The sequence below is a fragment of the Girardinichthys multiradiatus genome, chromosome 1 (assembly GCF_021462225.1).
Source record: "Girardinichthys multiradiatus isolate DD_20200921_A chromosome 1, DD_fGirMul_XY1, whole genome shotgun sequence".
In the NCBI taxonomy this organism is placed as follows: domain Eukaryota; kingdom Metazoa; phylum Chordata; class Actinopteri; order Cyprinodontiformes; family Goodeidae; genus Girardinichthys; species Girardinichthys multiradiatus.
In genome coordinates this window covers 1281295-1297773 of record NC_061794.1, presented here as the reverse complement: position 1 = coordinate 1297773, position 16479 = coordinate 1281295, and the positions used below count along the sequence as shown (strand labels likewise).

The window sequence follows — 16479 nt, the reverse complement described above, 5'->3', positions numbered from 1 at the left end:
CGCAGCAGAGGTGACTCTTGGTCTTCCTTTGCTGGGGCGGTCCTCATGTGAGCCAGTTTCTTTGTAGCGCTTGATGGTTTTTGCGACTGCATTTGGGGACACTTTCAAAGTTTTCCCAATTGTTCAGACTGACTGACCTTAATTTCTTAAAGTAATGATGGCCACTCGATTTTCTTTACTTAGCTGCTTTTTTCTTGCCATAATACAAATTCTAACAGTCTATTCAGTAGAAGTATCAGCTGTGTACTGTATCCACCTCCTGCACAATACAACTGATGGTCCCAACCCCATTTATAAGGCTTGAAATCCCACTTATTAAACCTGACAGGGCACACCTGTGAAGTGAAAACCATTTCAGGTGACTACCTCTTGAAGCTCATTAACAGAATGCCAAGAGTGTGTGGAGCAGTAATCAAAGCAAAAGGTGGCTACTTTGAAGAACCTAGAATATAAGACATATTTTCAGTTGTTTCACACTTTTCTGTTCAGTATATAATTCCACATGTGTTAATTCATAGTTTTGATGCCTTCAGTGTGAAGCAACAATATTCATAGTCATGAAAATAAAGAAAACTCTTTGAAAGAGGTGTGTCCAAACTTTTGGTCTGTACTGTATAATAATAATAATAATAAAAAACTTGTGCCACTAAGTCATTTTGCACACACATTTCGATTTGCACCTGTTTTGTAGATCACCTTTGCCCACCCAACCCAGTTTGCATGTGGTTTTGTACACGCAAACCTTTTGAATATCAGGGGCCTCATGTCCTAAAGAGAGTGCAGCGTTCATACTAAAAGTTTGCATAAGAGAGAAATTCTGAAGCTTGCTGCGCGGCCGCAATTTGCGGCGAATTTGGCGTAGCTGCACGTGGCGCTGTGACCACGCAGTCCCTGCTCCGAAATACAAATGCAAAGTAGTATAAGTAGCCGGAAGTCACTCATCATGTGTCCAAATAACCATGACAACGGTGCTGTGGCAGTCAAAGAACCGGTTCCTGTCGGCGGAGAAACGCTAAGAGAATGAGATCAGCGACTCAAACCTGTCTGAATATCTAACGTTTGTCGGCTCTAACCTGTTTAGCTCTACAATTTGCGTATCTAAACCAAATGGCTGTCTAGCTGCTGCGATAAGCTCCTTCATAGCTCAATGCTTATCATCATACTGACGTGAATATGCCTCTATTTCTATGAGGAAGACGGTCACCACACATACTATGTGAAGTACTTTAAATCTTTACAACCATTCAGGACATCACATAAAAAAATAAAAAATTAGCCAGCCATCGCCCACAGAGGTTTCCCAACACAACTATTATTAGATCAATTATAAATATTTTGAAAGTATTAAGGAATCATGAGTTGAGGAGGCCATCGTGGCACTGCGCATCACAAATAGGTTGCACATACATATTGAATTAAATTTCTACTCATAAAAGCATTTTCACTTAGGGCTGGTGCCCTTATAGCAGTTTGAGTGCAGTCCATAGCTCTGACTACATTCAGAAATCAGCTCCTCGCTGCAAATGAGAGTCACCGTTTAGAGGAATGTTATATATCAGAGCAATATACGGATGAGGCCAACTCATATAGCTGGGATGGCCCGGCTCAGGGATGACTGTTAAATACCTGAGCTGTCAGTTAGCTCCCTCTGAAAAGCGCCTGTTGAAAAGACCGCAGCGTGGTGAGAACTGGAACTGGCACTGCCTACGCACCGTTCCTCCTGGTTTCCCTCTATACCACTATGGCCAGCTCCGAGCAGAATTCCAAAATAATTGCCCTGGGAAATAAACTGGCTGATAAGCCCTGCATCATCATGTGCCAGCAGGTCAGTACGATCTCTGAACAAAACGTTCCCTCCAACGTCTTCCATCCTGCAGCTCTGCCAAAGCCATCATTTCACAGTTAAGTGCAACTTTACGCAGCTATTTATGGAGAAGTGTTTATGGACAATTGTCTCTAGCTTGTCCACTGTAGCAATCATCAAACCTGACTTGTTAGGAATCAATCTGCTGACCCAACACAGTTTTCGTTTTAAATGATAATGAAAGTGCCACTTAGATGATTCACATGCATTTTATGTTCTTCAGCGCTCATACCGATGAGCATTTCCATCTACTGGTGACGGAAACGGATGAAGTTGTACAGTTTATATCCGACTGAGGTTGTTTTAATCTTTTTCTGAGGTGTTTTACGTTATTTTGTGAGGCTAAATGTCATATTTCAGTGGATGAGGGTGAGTTTTAGTTTTCTGTAGTATATTATTGTCTATTGAAAACGTTTGCGTGGTTTCTGCAAATTTCCATGGCAGGTCAAAGGTTTTCATGGATTTACGCACACTTTCACGCAACGTTAATTTTATTACATGCCAAGTTGTACGTAAAACATTGCACCGCAAGATTTTTGTGCATAAGTATGCTTCATACATGAGGCCCCAGGCCCTTATTGCGCAGATCACAGTCCTAGTATTGTATTCCCATAATCACACGTCACATGAAGGCAGTTCACATCAAAAAGGCCAGAGCTAACACAAAAAAAAGCAGATGAAGAGAATGAGTGAGTACGGAAGCCTCTACAGGTCGGGAAGGACCAATAAACTGGTTCTACTGATGATAACAGGATCAGAGGGGAAGTTCAAAAGGTACTTCATGTGTAGAAAAAAAACGTCTTAGGACATACCGTGAAAAGGATGGGTAGCTACTCTGGACAGGCACTGAAATATCATCTCATGTGATGTCTGGGAAAAAAGTTGAAAGAAACAGGCCAGCATAATTTGTTGTTCCAGAATGGCAAATTGAAACAAATAAACTGTGTCAGTCTAATTCTCGTTTCACGAAGATGAACGAGATAGAAAACACAATTGTACAACAAATATTGATCCTAAACAGTTTAACAACGAAGAAACTTTCAGGGATTTGTTGCCACTCGTTAGTGACCAAAAGTATAAATTATCAGGTATAAAAAAAGATTTAGTTATGATTGAACTGGAACAAGTTTGCGATTTATTTTATTGCTAATGATTCTTCAGGCACCGTTGACCTCTTACCTCTTTTAACACTTTCCTGAGGGAATTCTGCTGCTCATGTTTTTTGGACCGAAGCTCCATCTGGTTAAAGACAAAGTTTCAATCTGAATTAAAAGCTGCATCTGAAAATGGAAACCACTGCAATTGTATCTGCCTTTATTAATGGAATTAAAAAATAATGATCAAACTGGTCACTAGGACTAAAGTGAAGTGAGTAAAAAGCAGTCAAAGCCCTAAGAAAAACCTCTAAACAAATAATTAAAAACAGATGATAATGCCCATCACTGTACAGTGATGGGTAAAATAAATTGTCAGCCTTTCACTTCTGTCTGGGATGTGTAGTAATATTTCCTAGTAAATAAAAACTAACTACCAGTTGTTTCCATCGCATGGAGAGAAGAATGGGCTGTTGTGTTAAAGAAAACCGTAGATAAAAATTTGACCATAATATTAGTCACTTCCTTACCCGTTTAACTTTGCCCCTGACCACAGTGGAGATGGTACTGGATACAATACGAGGTGAGAGGCCACGGAAGAGTCCCAGCTTTCCATCGACTTTGACAATATGCTGTGCTGAAAACAAACACACTCCTTCTTAGCTGCTCTGAACTTCTACAGTGATATGATTAAGTAAAAAACACAATGTGAACGAACATTGTTGCAGATCATATACTGTGCAAAAAGGGATGCCTCAGTTCAATTCAAAAGTTCTTCATTATTTCCAAAGAAAAACTAAATGTTGCAACTTATTATACAAAGCGTTGTTGCAGATGCTAATGGCTGCAGGTAGGAAAAATATCCTGTAGTGGTTAGTATTGCAGCAGACCTGAAGAAGCCTCTGATTGAAGACACTCTGTTCTTGAATGGCAGCCTTATGAAGATGATGATCAGGGTTGTCATTTCTAGACCAGTTTTCAAGAAAGCCCTTTTCACAGTCCTCAGAAGCACAGGACAGCACTACACGGACCAGCTTTCAGATTTCTGTACTAATTGCCTGGACTAGGAGATCATTTTCAATGATTTATGTGCCTGTTTCAAATATGGGCTTTCTCTCAAACCAGCCTGTCTAGAAATACTGTGACACGTCGCATTAGGGATATGTCTCGGGACATTAAAGAACAATTCAAAGGTAAGGCTTGTGAATTTGTTGCCTATTCTTTGGTGTGTGATGAAAGAACAGACATTTTGGATTTCCACACAACCTTTGGCTTTTATTCAGGGAGAGTGAAAATATTGAAATTATGCAGGAACTGACAGAACTTGAAACGCTGTGCCACACAACAAAAAGTGAGGTTATGTTTGCAGCAGTTGAGCAAGTACCGGAAACAAGCAGGCTGAGCTGAGAGAAAATGGTTGGGATAACAACAGACGGACCCCTTGGCATGGTTGGGAAGAAAGCAGGCCTCCCCACACTAGTTTCTCAGAAAGTTGGCCAATGCAGAGGTAAGGTGGCACAATACCAATACTCTTTCCGTTCTGCTCTCGCTTTTCTCCTGTCTCCCACACCCTCCCCTGTATGCTCTGCTTCTGCTGTGTGTCTTGTCTTCTTTCGGAGCCTCTCTTTGCATATCTCCTGAAATGTGAATTATGGATCTGGTCAGCTGGTCTCTCAATGCAATTGATAAAATTTTCTTGACGGGAAGACAGGTTGTGGGAGAGCCCTCTTGTCCAGACGGGACATTCTTCTCCGGATACACAATGGACTCCTGACAGAAGTGGAGGATTGTGTGTCTGACAATGTCAGCCGAGGACATGGAAGATGTGTACATAATTGGATTTCTGATAACAGGATTTTTACTTTTTGGAGTTAGCGGTTACCTGGCATATCGTGAAATTGGGAAAATGTCGGCAGCAGTTCTGGCCATTGCTGTAAATAGCTCTGCAGATCCCTTCACATAAGCCATGTGAAGGGATCTGCAGAGCTATTTACACTCAGACTGAAATGTTAAAGGAGCAGAATCGCAAACTTGATGTGATCCTACAAGATCAAAGGCTGGCTGCGTTTCCTGGACTCAGAAGTGATATGGGATAAATCTTGGAGAAGTTGTATGCTCAGATCTGGCGAAAGATCAGGAATTTGGCTGTTTGGATTTGCCATTGAGAAGCACCAGGGAGACTCTCAAGGCTGACGGAAAATTAAGAGTCAGCCTGACCCAAATAATTGTTGGTTTTCCGAATCTGGCTCCCCTGCGCGGCCTTGATGGCTGGCTATCTTCAACTTCTCCTGGAAGTTATGTAAACATGATGCTCTGCTCCCTCTGTCCCCTCCCTTCCCTGAGGACATCTGTGGACCTGCTCATAACTGTGTGGCCGGTTGATGAACAATTCCATTGTACTATCAAGGACAATGCCCTCTGTGACAGTGCTTCATGGACTTACTTTGCACACACTCACATGCACACACACACATGCTCATATAAACATACGTGCCCCTGACATACGGCCTTCACCCTATCCCTGCAATATGTTGTCTCGCTTATTTTTGCTGAGGTTTTTTTGTGCTATCTCAAACTGTATCCTAAGTATGCTAAGGATAAAGTGTGAAATATGATTTTTCCATCTTATCTAATGTGGTCTTTCTTCTTATCCACTTTTTACCTAAATCTGGCTTCATAGATTTTTAGATTGCTTAGAAGGATTAATAGATTTTCAGATTTCTTAGAAGGATTGTATTACAAATATTTCATACCAGTGAAAGCCAAACATTATTAGTATTTGAAAGTTTGGACAAAAACTGTTTTATACCAGTGATCCTGCTTCTCTACTTAGACTTCAGTGAGTGCCCATGACTGTTATTATTTGAATAATGGGATCACAACTGCCTCATACCAGCAACCTCAAGGATTAATATATTTTTCTTCTAGCACAGGATGAATTCCTTACCACAGAGGACTTAATAAGCTAATTACCTCTATCATAAAGATTGGATTAGAACCAGCTCTTACCAGTAAACCCCGAAGGATTATTAATGTCTTTTGATTTGATTTTCTGTTGAATTTTCTGTATCATTGTAATGTTTTTCCTCATGTACAGAGGTTTGAGTGCCTTGTTGCTGAAAAGCGCAATATAAATAAACTTGACTTGACTTACCACTGCATCCTTCATCAAGAATAGCTATGTGCCAAATCAACTGGTTTGAAGGATGTGGTGCATGTTATTGCAGTTATAAACTGCATATGGTCAAAAGCACTCTCACACCCATGGTTCAGGGCCCTTCTGGAGGAGGTTGAGACCGTATGCAAAGATGTGCTTTACCATCAAGAGATGAGGTGGCTGAGCCGTGGGAAAGCCATCAAAATATTTTTAATCCTTTTATTAATGGTATTTTAAAAGGTACAAGTTCAACTTTAGGTAAGCTATGGGCTTTCCTTTGTTAGCTGAAGCAGCTAACAGCTAGTGCCGGTAAAATCAGAGGTTTACGCACGACTCACCGCCATCTTATGATTACATAGGTCATCCTCAATCCTCCCATTTTACTAGTTCATTACTAAAATTGATAGCTAATACCATTAAGAGTGATTTATCCAGAAAGGTTGCAGGTTCCCATTCCAGATAACATTTTCCTAAATATTATTTGACTAAATAAGGGTGGCTAATTAAACACCATTGAGAGTTATTTATCCAGAAGGTTTGTATTCAGCAAATCATTCTTTAAAATATTAAAATAATAAGGTTCTACAGTTACTTCCAATGTTGTCTCACTTTCTGAGGATGCAGTAATCATCTTCGGGAGTATGTCAAAGATTTTCTTTTTAATAGAATCAATTTTATTTAAGAAGAATCCCATAAGGTCATGACTGCTGAGAGCTAAGGGAATGGATGACTCAACAGAGCTATGACTCTGTGTAAGTTTAGCAACTGTACTGAAGAGAAACCTAGGATTAATCTCGTTCGCTTCTATTAATGATGAGAAATAAGCTGTTCTGGCTTGGCAAAGTGTCTTTTTATACAACAGTAGGCTATTTTTTCCAGATTAAGTAGGAATCCTCTGGGTGTGTAGAGCACCATTTTCTCTCCAATTTTCTAACATTGTGCTTTAAAGTACGCAGCTCTGAATTAATCCACAGAGCCAGCCTCCTATGACTAATTACCTTCTTTTTCAAAGGGGCTGCATTGTCTAATGATGAAGTAACACTATCAACAAGAGAATCAATTTGTGAATGGGCAGAAACAAAATTATTGCCCTCCACTGTGTTTTTCTGTGATAATGAGGAAATTAAAAGTGGAACAGATTCTTTAAAGGTTGTTACAGCATTGCCTGATAATGATCTACTATAATGAAATTTTCTTTCAGGTGTGGAGTACTCGGTTAAATTAAACTCAAAGGTTATTAAAAAAATGGTCAGACAGGACAGGGTAATGAGAAAATATTATGGGTAGCCATGGTGGAGTTAAAGCTAACACTAAACTAGCAACCCCTTACCACTACTAGAAAAACCATGTAAGACATGGAGAGTCCCCAAACGTTAAATGTGGCAACAGAAAGTATGTGTTTTAATGTGCTTATGTATTATAACAAGTAAGAGATATCACAGTAGAGAGAAATCAGATCAAATGAGAGAGCCCTCACACACCAAACAATCCACCGAGTGCAACAGTGACGATTACGCCTTATAAATTATTGTTCTAAATTACTGTAGTTCGAAGGCTAACACAACCTCATTCCCAGGTTCCTCAAGATAATCCTTGGTTCTCAAACATATATAACCCTGAATGGTAATAGTGCAACACTCTATTGGTTTTATTTTTTAACGAGGCCAAACCATCACTGCCGCTTGGGTCCGACCCGCACCGATCGTTGTGGTCTTTGAGACTTTTGTAACCAGTCTTCAGTTTCTTAAGCTTTTCCCTGCACTGCCGCGATGTGCGGTGAAAACCATGGCTTGTCATTTTTTCCGCTATGTCGGCAAACACCTTCTCATTCCTGATAGCTCCATCCAGAGGCTGTTTTTTTACGCTTGCTGGACTCTAATGGCTTATGGCCCATGGCCAATCAGTGAACAGCAGTCTGTTCACGTCACATTATAGTACCAACTCAGCCCTGGTCATACCTGCTCAGAAGGTGGTACCAAAAAAGTAGGTACCGGTACTGAAAAAACAGTAATGGAAATGGTCGCAAAGCCGAGTCGGGCAAAATCGAGCCAGTGGAAAAGGGGCATCTTTTACCTCCGTTCTGAGGTGCCCCTGAGAGCAAATCATTTTGGTGCCGTCTCTTTAAATGCTACTTAGGCACACTGCCCCCTCCAAGTCAAAGAACTCTCCACTTCTTCTTCTGGAGTTTAATGACAGTTGGCAAAAATTAAATTAAATTAAATTCAATTCGGTTAAAACTCCCTTTTAACAGGAAGAAACCTCCAGCAGACCCAGGCTCAGTGTGAGCGGCCATCTGCCACGACCGACTGGGGGTTTGAGAGAACAGAGCAGAGACAGAAAAAGAACACAGAAGCACTGATCCAGAAGTACTTTCTATGGGAAGGAAAAGTAAATGTTAATGGATGTAGCTCCTTTAGTCGTTTCATCTAGAAAGAAAGAACAGATAAACTCTGAGCCAGTTTTCAAGGTTAGTCTGAAAGAGAGCACATAGAGTTAGTCACAGTAGAAGCTCAGTCAGTAGCCATGTCTAGGAGAGAGAAAGGGTTAAACACTAAAAGACAGGGCCATGTGGATCATCTGTAGAAGGTGAGCATTAAGTTGTTGCCAGCAGAAGCTCGGACGATTCCCCTCTCCAGAAAGGTGTCACAGGTAGACACAGAGCCAGGCCAGGTGTAGCTTCTAGGAAGAGAAAAGAGAGAACAAAGTTAAAAGCTGAAATAACAGCAAATAATGCAAAATTGGAGAGTAGTGTGAGAATGTAGCGAAGAGGGTGAAAGTGGTCATTATGTCCTCCAGCAGCCTAAGCCTATAGCAGCATAACTACACAGATAGTTTCAGTTCAGATTATTTAGTTAAACGGCGCTTATTTACAACAATGTCGTCTCAAGGAACCCCACAAAGGGTCCCACTGATGGTCATTGTTATACGAAAAACCACAAGGATTGGGATACCTCCCTCTGTCAGATTGATTATAACCATTGAAAAAGAGAGGGGGTCATACAGGTAGCAGAAATGGAGGGTGTGTTTGCACCTCAACCATAACTGAGCCGGTTTAGGCTAAACCTGACTCCTCCCCCTTACTCCAACCAACAGGGAGGGAAGAAGATGGAGGTAAAAAATAAGGAAGATAGCTCAGGATAAACTAAGCCACTCGTACTATAAGCTTTATCAAAAAGGAAAGTTTTAAGCCTAGCCTTAAAAGTAGACAGGGTGTCTGCCTCACGGACTAAAACTGGGAGCTGGTTCCACAGGAGAGGAGCCTGATAACTAAAGGATCTGCCTCCCATTCTCCTTCTAGAGACTCTAGGAACCACCAGTAAACCTGCAGTCTGAGAATGAAGTGCTCTGTTAGGAACATATGGAACAATCAGATCTCTGATGTATGATGGAGCTAGATCATTAAGGGCTTTATATGTGAGGAGGATAATTTAAAATTCTATTCTGGATTTAACAGAGAGCCAATGAAGGGACGCTAAAATAGGAGAAATATGATCTCTCTTTTTAATTTTCATCAGAACTCTTGCTGCAGCATTTTGAATCAGCTGAAGGCTTTTAACTGCATTTTGTGGACATCCTGATAGTAAAGAATTACAATAGTCCAGCCTTGAAGTAACAAATGCATGGATTAGTTTTTCAGCGTCACTCCTAGATAGGATATTTCTAACTTTAGCAATATTCCGGAGATGAAAGAAGGAAATCCTAGAAACCTGTTTAATATGAAGGTGTGCATAACCGCCATCACTGGTATGGAGTGTGGTTCATCATGGATTAATATCTGTGTTATATACTTGAATTCTATTAAATAATTTTGTTTTTAGAAATTGTAAAATAATTTGTACATGTTTGCTCCCTATGTTCTTTTGCAATGTATCCATTATGCTAAACTTTTATCCAATCCTTTCAAATTCTCTCTTCATAACTTTTCTTTCTTGCTTATATTTCTGACACTCTAAAATAATATGTTTAATTGTTTCATCCATCCCAAAGTGGTCGCATTTTCCTGTATTATGTTTATGTATTTTAAAAACTGTATGGTTAAGTCCTGTATGTCCTAATCTTAACCTTGTTATTATTCTTTCCTCCTTTCTGCTCCTTCTTCCATTTCTTTTTTCACCAACTGCCTTTTGATCCTAAGAAACCATCTTCCTTTTCTTTCTCCATCCCACCTTTTCTGCCATTCTTCCATTTTTGTTTGATGATGCTCTTTGCCTCTGATTTATTTAAATGTACTGTCAAATTGATATGATTTTGTGTTGCCTTCTTAGCATTCCTATCTGCCATCTCATTTCCTTTAACTCCAATATGTGCTGTAACCTATAAAAATACTATTGATAAACCCGTCATTTGTAGTCTGAATAAAGTATGATGTATTTCTAATACAATGTCTGGCCTGCTGTCTGAATGGCTATGTTTTAATCTCAATAATACCGAGCTTGAATCTGAACAAATTATTGTTTTTTTGTGTCTTCCACCCAATGTACTGCTAATAGTATTGCTAACATTTCTCCTGTTTGTACTGATAAACCATTTGTGATTTGTTTTCCTACTTTTATTTGAAATTCCGGTACAATGAATGCTATTCCTATTTTATCATTTGTTTTTGATGCATCTGTTTAAATCTGATTAATAATTATTTAACATATTTCTGTACGTTATTTTCCCCTCCTTGAACCGCCACCTTAACGTGGTGAAGGGGTTTGAATGCTCAAATGATCCTTGAGGCTATGTTGTCTGGGGCTTAAATGCCCCTGATAGGGTCTCCCATGGCAAACAGGCACTAGGTGACAAAGAGCGGTTCAAGACACCTTTATGAGGACCACAAAATCGAGACACGTGACGTCGCCCGGTACGGGCCAGACCTGGGGTCGGGACTCGTCGGAGAGCGCCTGGTGGCTGGGTCACTCCTTGCAGGACCTGGCCGGGCCAAGCCCAAACAAGAGACGCGAGGCCATCCATCATTCTGCTGGGGGACTTCAACGCCCACATGGGACACAGTGACACCTGGAGAGACGTTATCGAGAGGAATGGCCACCCCGATCTGAATCCGAGTGGTGTTAAGTTATTGGACTTGTGTGCTAGTCACAGATTGTCTAAAATGAACACCATGTTCAAGCATAAGGGTGTTCATCAGTGCACTTGGCACCAGGACACCCTAGGCAGGAGGTCGATGATCGACTTTGTAGTCATGTCTTCAGACCTTCGGCCGCATGTTTTGGACACTTGGGTGATAAGAGGGGCTGAGCTGTCCACTGATAACCACCTGGTGGTGAGTTGGATCTGCTGGAAGAGGAGAAAGCTGGACAGACTTGGCAGGCCCAAGCACATAGAGAGATGTATTCAACTCCCACCTCCAGGAGAGTTTTGACCAGATCCTGGGGGATGTTGGAGACATAGAGTCCGAGTGGACCATGTTCTCCGAATTTATTGTCGATGGTGCTGACCGTAGCTGTGGCCGTGAGGTCTGCGGTGTCTGTCGTGGCGGCAATCCCCAAACCCGGTGGTGGACACCGTCAGTAAGGGATGATGTCAAGCTAAAGAAGGAGTCCTATTGGCTGTGGTTGGCTTGTGGGTTCTACTGAGGCCGGTGACGGGTACTCTGAGGCCAAGCGTACCACAGCCCGGGCTGTGGCAGAGGCAAGAATTCTGGCCAAGGAGGAGTTCGGTGAGGCCATGGAGAAGGACCACCAGTCGGCCTCGAAGTGATTCTGGCAAACCGTCCAGCGCTTCAGGAGTGGGAAGCAGTGCTTTGTCAACACTGTTTACAGTGTGGTCGGGGAGCTGCTGACCTCGACTGGGGACATTATTGGGCGGTGGAAAGAGTACTTCGAGGATCTCCTCAATCCTGCCATCACACATTCCCTGGTGGAGCAGGGGCTTGGGACTCGGGGTTGGACTCTTTCATCACCCAGGCTGAAGTCACCGATGTGGTTAAAAAGCTCCATGGTGGCAGGGCTTCAGGGGTGGGTGAGATCCGCCCTGGGGACCTCAAGTCACTGGATGTTGTGGGGCTGTCATGGTTGACAAGCCTCTTCAACATTGCTTGGCAGTCGGGAACAGTGCCTCTGGACTGACAGACTGGGGTGGTGGTGCCCCTTCGTACCAAGGGTGACCACAGGGTGTGTTCCAACTATAGGGGGATCACATTCCTCAGCCTGCTTGGTAAGGCTTACGCCAGGGTATTGGAGAGGAGAGTCTGGGCGATAGTTGAACCTCAGCTTCAGGAGAAGCAGTGTGGTTTTCCTTCCGGCCGTGGAACATTGGACCAGCTCTACACCCTCTGCAGGGTACTTGAGGGTTCATGGGAGTTTGCCCAACCAGTCCACATGCGTTTTGTGGACCTGGAGAAGGCATTCGACCGTGTCCCTCGTGGTGCCCTGTGAGGGGTGCTCCAGGAGTACGGAGTAGAGGGCCCTTTATTAGGGGCCATCCGCTCTCTGTACAAGCGGAGCCGGACTTTGGTCCACATTGCCGGCAATGTCAAACCTGTTCCCGGTGCATGTTAGACTCCAACAGGGCTGCCCTTTGCCACCGGTCCTGTTCATAACTTTTATGGACAGGATTTCTAGGCGCAGCCAAGGGCCGGAGGGGGTCTGGTTTTGGGGACCAGTGGATTTCGTCTCTTCTTTTTGCAGATGACGTGGTCCTACCGGCCCCCTCTAGCCAAGACCTACAGCATGCGCTGGGGTGGTTCGCAGCCGAGTGTGAAGCGACTGGGATGAAGATCAGCTCCTCCAAGTCCATGGCCATGGTTCGCGACCAAAAAAGGGTGGCTTGTCCTCTTCAGGTTGGAGGGGAGTTCCTGCCTCAAGTGGAGCAGTTCAAGTATCTTGAGGTCTTGCTCACAAGTGAGGGGAGAATGGAGTGGGAGACAGACAAACGGATCGGTGCGGCTGCCGCAGTAATGGGGACGCTGTGCCGGTCCGTTGTGGTGAAGAGAGAGATGAGCCGAAAAGCGAAGCTCTCGATTTACCGGTTGGTCTAAGTTCCTACCCTCACCTATGGCCATGAACTTCGGGTCATGACTGAAAGAATGTGAACTTCGGGTCAGGACCGAAAGAATGAGATCACAGATACAAGCGCCTGAAATGAGCTTCCTCCGTAGGGTGATTGGGCACTCCTTTAGAGACAGGGTGAGGAGCTCAGCCATCCGAGAGGGGCTCGGAGTAGAGCCGCTGCTCCTCCACATCGAGAGGAGCCAGTTGAGGTGGCTCGGGTATCTGTACTGGATGCCTCATGGACAAATTCCTCGGGAGGTTTTCCAGGCACATCCCACCGGGAGGAGGCCCAGGACACGCTGGAGGGACTATGTCTCTCAGCTGGCCTGGGAACGCCTTGGACTTCCCCCGGAGGAGCTGGAGGAGGTGTCTGGGGAGAGGGACGTCTGAGTGTCTTTGCTGAGTCTGCTGACCCCGCGACCCGGTCCTGGATAAAGCGGAATACGATGAGTACAAGTATGACTACGACATATCTACCTTCACTTCTGGAAAAATCCAGGGTGGTACAACAGCTAGTGGCAGTATGGGACGTATTACTATATTTTGTACTTGAAATTCTTCTGTTATCTTTCTCATAATCCATCCAAAACTTCTTGTATCTTTTTTATCTTTTTCCCAGCATGTCTTCAAGATGTCTTGTGTTGGATGATCCAGGTTATTGCTTTGTAAATTTATCCAGTAATTTATTGTTAATTGTGTTCTCTTTAGATCTAACTGCATTTCTCCCATTTCTACTTCAAGTGCTGTTGTTGGGGTTGCTTTGAAGGCACATGTACAAAGCCGTGTCTTTGCTGCTGAACCATATATAATACTTCCATAATCTATATTTGATCTGATCAATCATGTGTAAATTTGTTTTAACACTTCCCTATCTGCTCCAAGGTCCCTGCCAGCCAGACATAATATTTGATACTTTCTTACATTTATCCATCACTTTCTGTATATTTATTCCATAGGATTTTCTCTTCAAACCATACTCCTAGAAACTTTATACTTTTTACTTGTTTTAATTCTTGATTATATAATTTAAATTTTATATCCTCTGTTATATTGTCCATGTAAATACCACAACTTTTCTCAACTGAGAATATGAATCCTCATTGAGATGCCAATTCCTCTATCCTATTTATCTCAGCCTGTATTTTCTTTCCAGTTATCTTTATATTTCTCCCCTTTTTCAATATGGCTCCATCATCAGTAAAAAGTGAACAACCTATCTTTTTTCCAATGTCTAAGCTGTTCAGTAACACCTCAAATGTTTTATCTTCCACCTCAGCCCTAGACCCTTCTGCTTCTACACGTTTGCCTTCAACCATTCAACTTGTCTGGATCCGGTACCAAAGAAAACTCACCGATCAGTCCTCAATGACTATAGACCTGTTGTCCTGACATCCCACATCATGAAGGTCCTAGAGAGACTCCTGTTGGCCCACCTGAGTAAGCAAACAATAAACTATCAGGACCCCCTTCAGTTTGCTTATCGCAGGGGAGTTGAAGTTGAAGATGACATCATACAACTACTTCAACAGACCCACTGTCATCTGGACAGCAGCACTGTGAGGATCATGTTCTTTGATTTCTCCAGTTCATTTAACACAATTCAACCTGATTTGCTTTGTCAGAAACTCCAGAAGACTCAGGTGGAGGCCTCAACAATCTCCTGGATCAAAGACTACCTGACAAACAGACCACAGTTTGTAAGACTGAAGGGTTGTGAGTCTAACCAGGTAGTCAGCAGCACAGGAGCACCACAGGGGACTGTACTCTCACCATTCCTTTTCACTCTGTACACCTCAGACTTCCAGTACAAGACAGACTCCTGTCATCTGCAGAAATACCGATGATTCTGCCGTTGTGGGGTGGATCAGAGATGGAGAAGAAGCTGAGTACAGGAAGGTGGTGGACCGCTTTGTGGCATGGTGTGGAAACAATCATCTCATCTTGAATGTGAATAAAACAAAGGAGATGATTGTAGATTTTAAGAGAAACAAGGATAGGTCAAACACTATTTCCATCATGGGAAAAGTGGAGGTGGTGGAGGAGTATAAATACCTCGGTGTTCACCTGGACAACAGACTGGAGTGGAGATGCAACTGTGAAGCCATCTACAAGAAGGGACAGAGCAGACTTTACTTCTTGAGGAATCTTACGTCATTCACCGTTTCCAGAAGGATGCTGCATGTCTTCTATAAGTCTGTGATCTCTTCTGCCATCACCTGCTGGGGAAGCAGCATCAGAGCCAGGGACTTGAAAAAGCTCAACAAGCTGATAAAGAAAGCTGGCCCCTGTTCTGGGGACTCCTCTGGAACCTCTGGATATCATTGTACAAAGAAGAATGCTTCACAAAATGAGGAACATTATAGAGAACCCTGAGCATCCTCTTCATGAGACTGTTGTACAACAGAGTGTCTTCAGTCAGAGGCTTCTCCAGATCTGCTGTAAGACGGAGGCTACAGGAGATCCTTCCTGCCCACAGCCATCAGCATCTACAACGACTCTTTGAAGAAACCTTCATAATATGAACTATAACAACATCTAATTTCCCTTTGGGATTAATAAAGTATTATTGATTTGAATTTGAATTGAAATCCTTCTTAATACTGGCGGAGGTTGCTGAAGGCACTAGTCCTTGAAGTGGGGTAAATAGGAATCTCCCCACAGATGTGGGTAGATTTCCATGAAAAAATGAAATTTAACCAGGCCCTTCGAAGAGGTTCTGATGCCGGGGGACAGTGTAATGAATTGTGTGGATTAATACAACCAACAACTGAACTGAACTTATCCTAGGCATAATTTAGCTTGGACTACAAAATCACAGCAAGAAATAATTATGGAGGATACGTGAAACTGATCAGTCCATGACCTTGTTTAGCTGTTCCGCAGCAAATACTGTAATGTAACCGTTGGAAAAATGTAACAGATGATAAGAGTAAACTGAACAGACTGAAAAATATGACACAAACAGAACATAAAGATATCTCTGCAACAACTGGAGAGACTAAATTCAACTTTTCTGCACTCCTACAGACTCCAAATGCACAATAAAATGTAGTTCAAGCCTAAAAAAGAGTTTTGCATGATGTCGCCTTTAATTAAAATGTTTGACTCTGAATTAAATAGTTTTTGTAAATAAATTCTTGTATTTCAGGAAATTGTGTGAATTTATTTCATGTGTGTGCAGAGTTTTGGTGTACAGTAATCCCAGAGCTTGATTCACCTTTTCCTCTGTGGTCCTTATATCAAAGCCATTTTGAGCTGGTATTCACAGGACAACGCTTAACAGACCAAATTATTATTTAATTAAATATTAATTCATTCACCTTCTATACCGCTTATTTCATAGTGGGTCGCAGGGGAGCTGGTGCCCAT

General features: G+C 42.6%; 1 protein-coding gene across 1 annotated transcript in view; it reads right to left on the bottom strand.

Moving 5' to 3' along the window:
• Nucleotides 1-16479, bottom strand: part of LOC124881004 (mitochondrial carrier homolog 1-like) — a 29409-nt gene that overhangs the window by 11718 nt on the left and 1212 nt on the right. The window contains exons 2-5 of the mRNA XM_047386520.1: nt 14881-14929; nt 3489-3595; nt 3044-3103; nt 2677-2734 (exon numbers count right to left, since the gene is read on the bottom strand). Coding sequence (XP_047242476.1) covers nt 2677-2734; nt 3044-3103; nt 3489-3595; nt 14881-14929 — 274 coding nt within the window. The remainder of the gene's footprint in view (nt 1-2676; nt 2735-3043; nt 3104-3488; nt 3596-14880; nt 14930-16479) is intronic.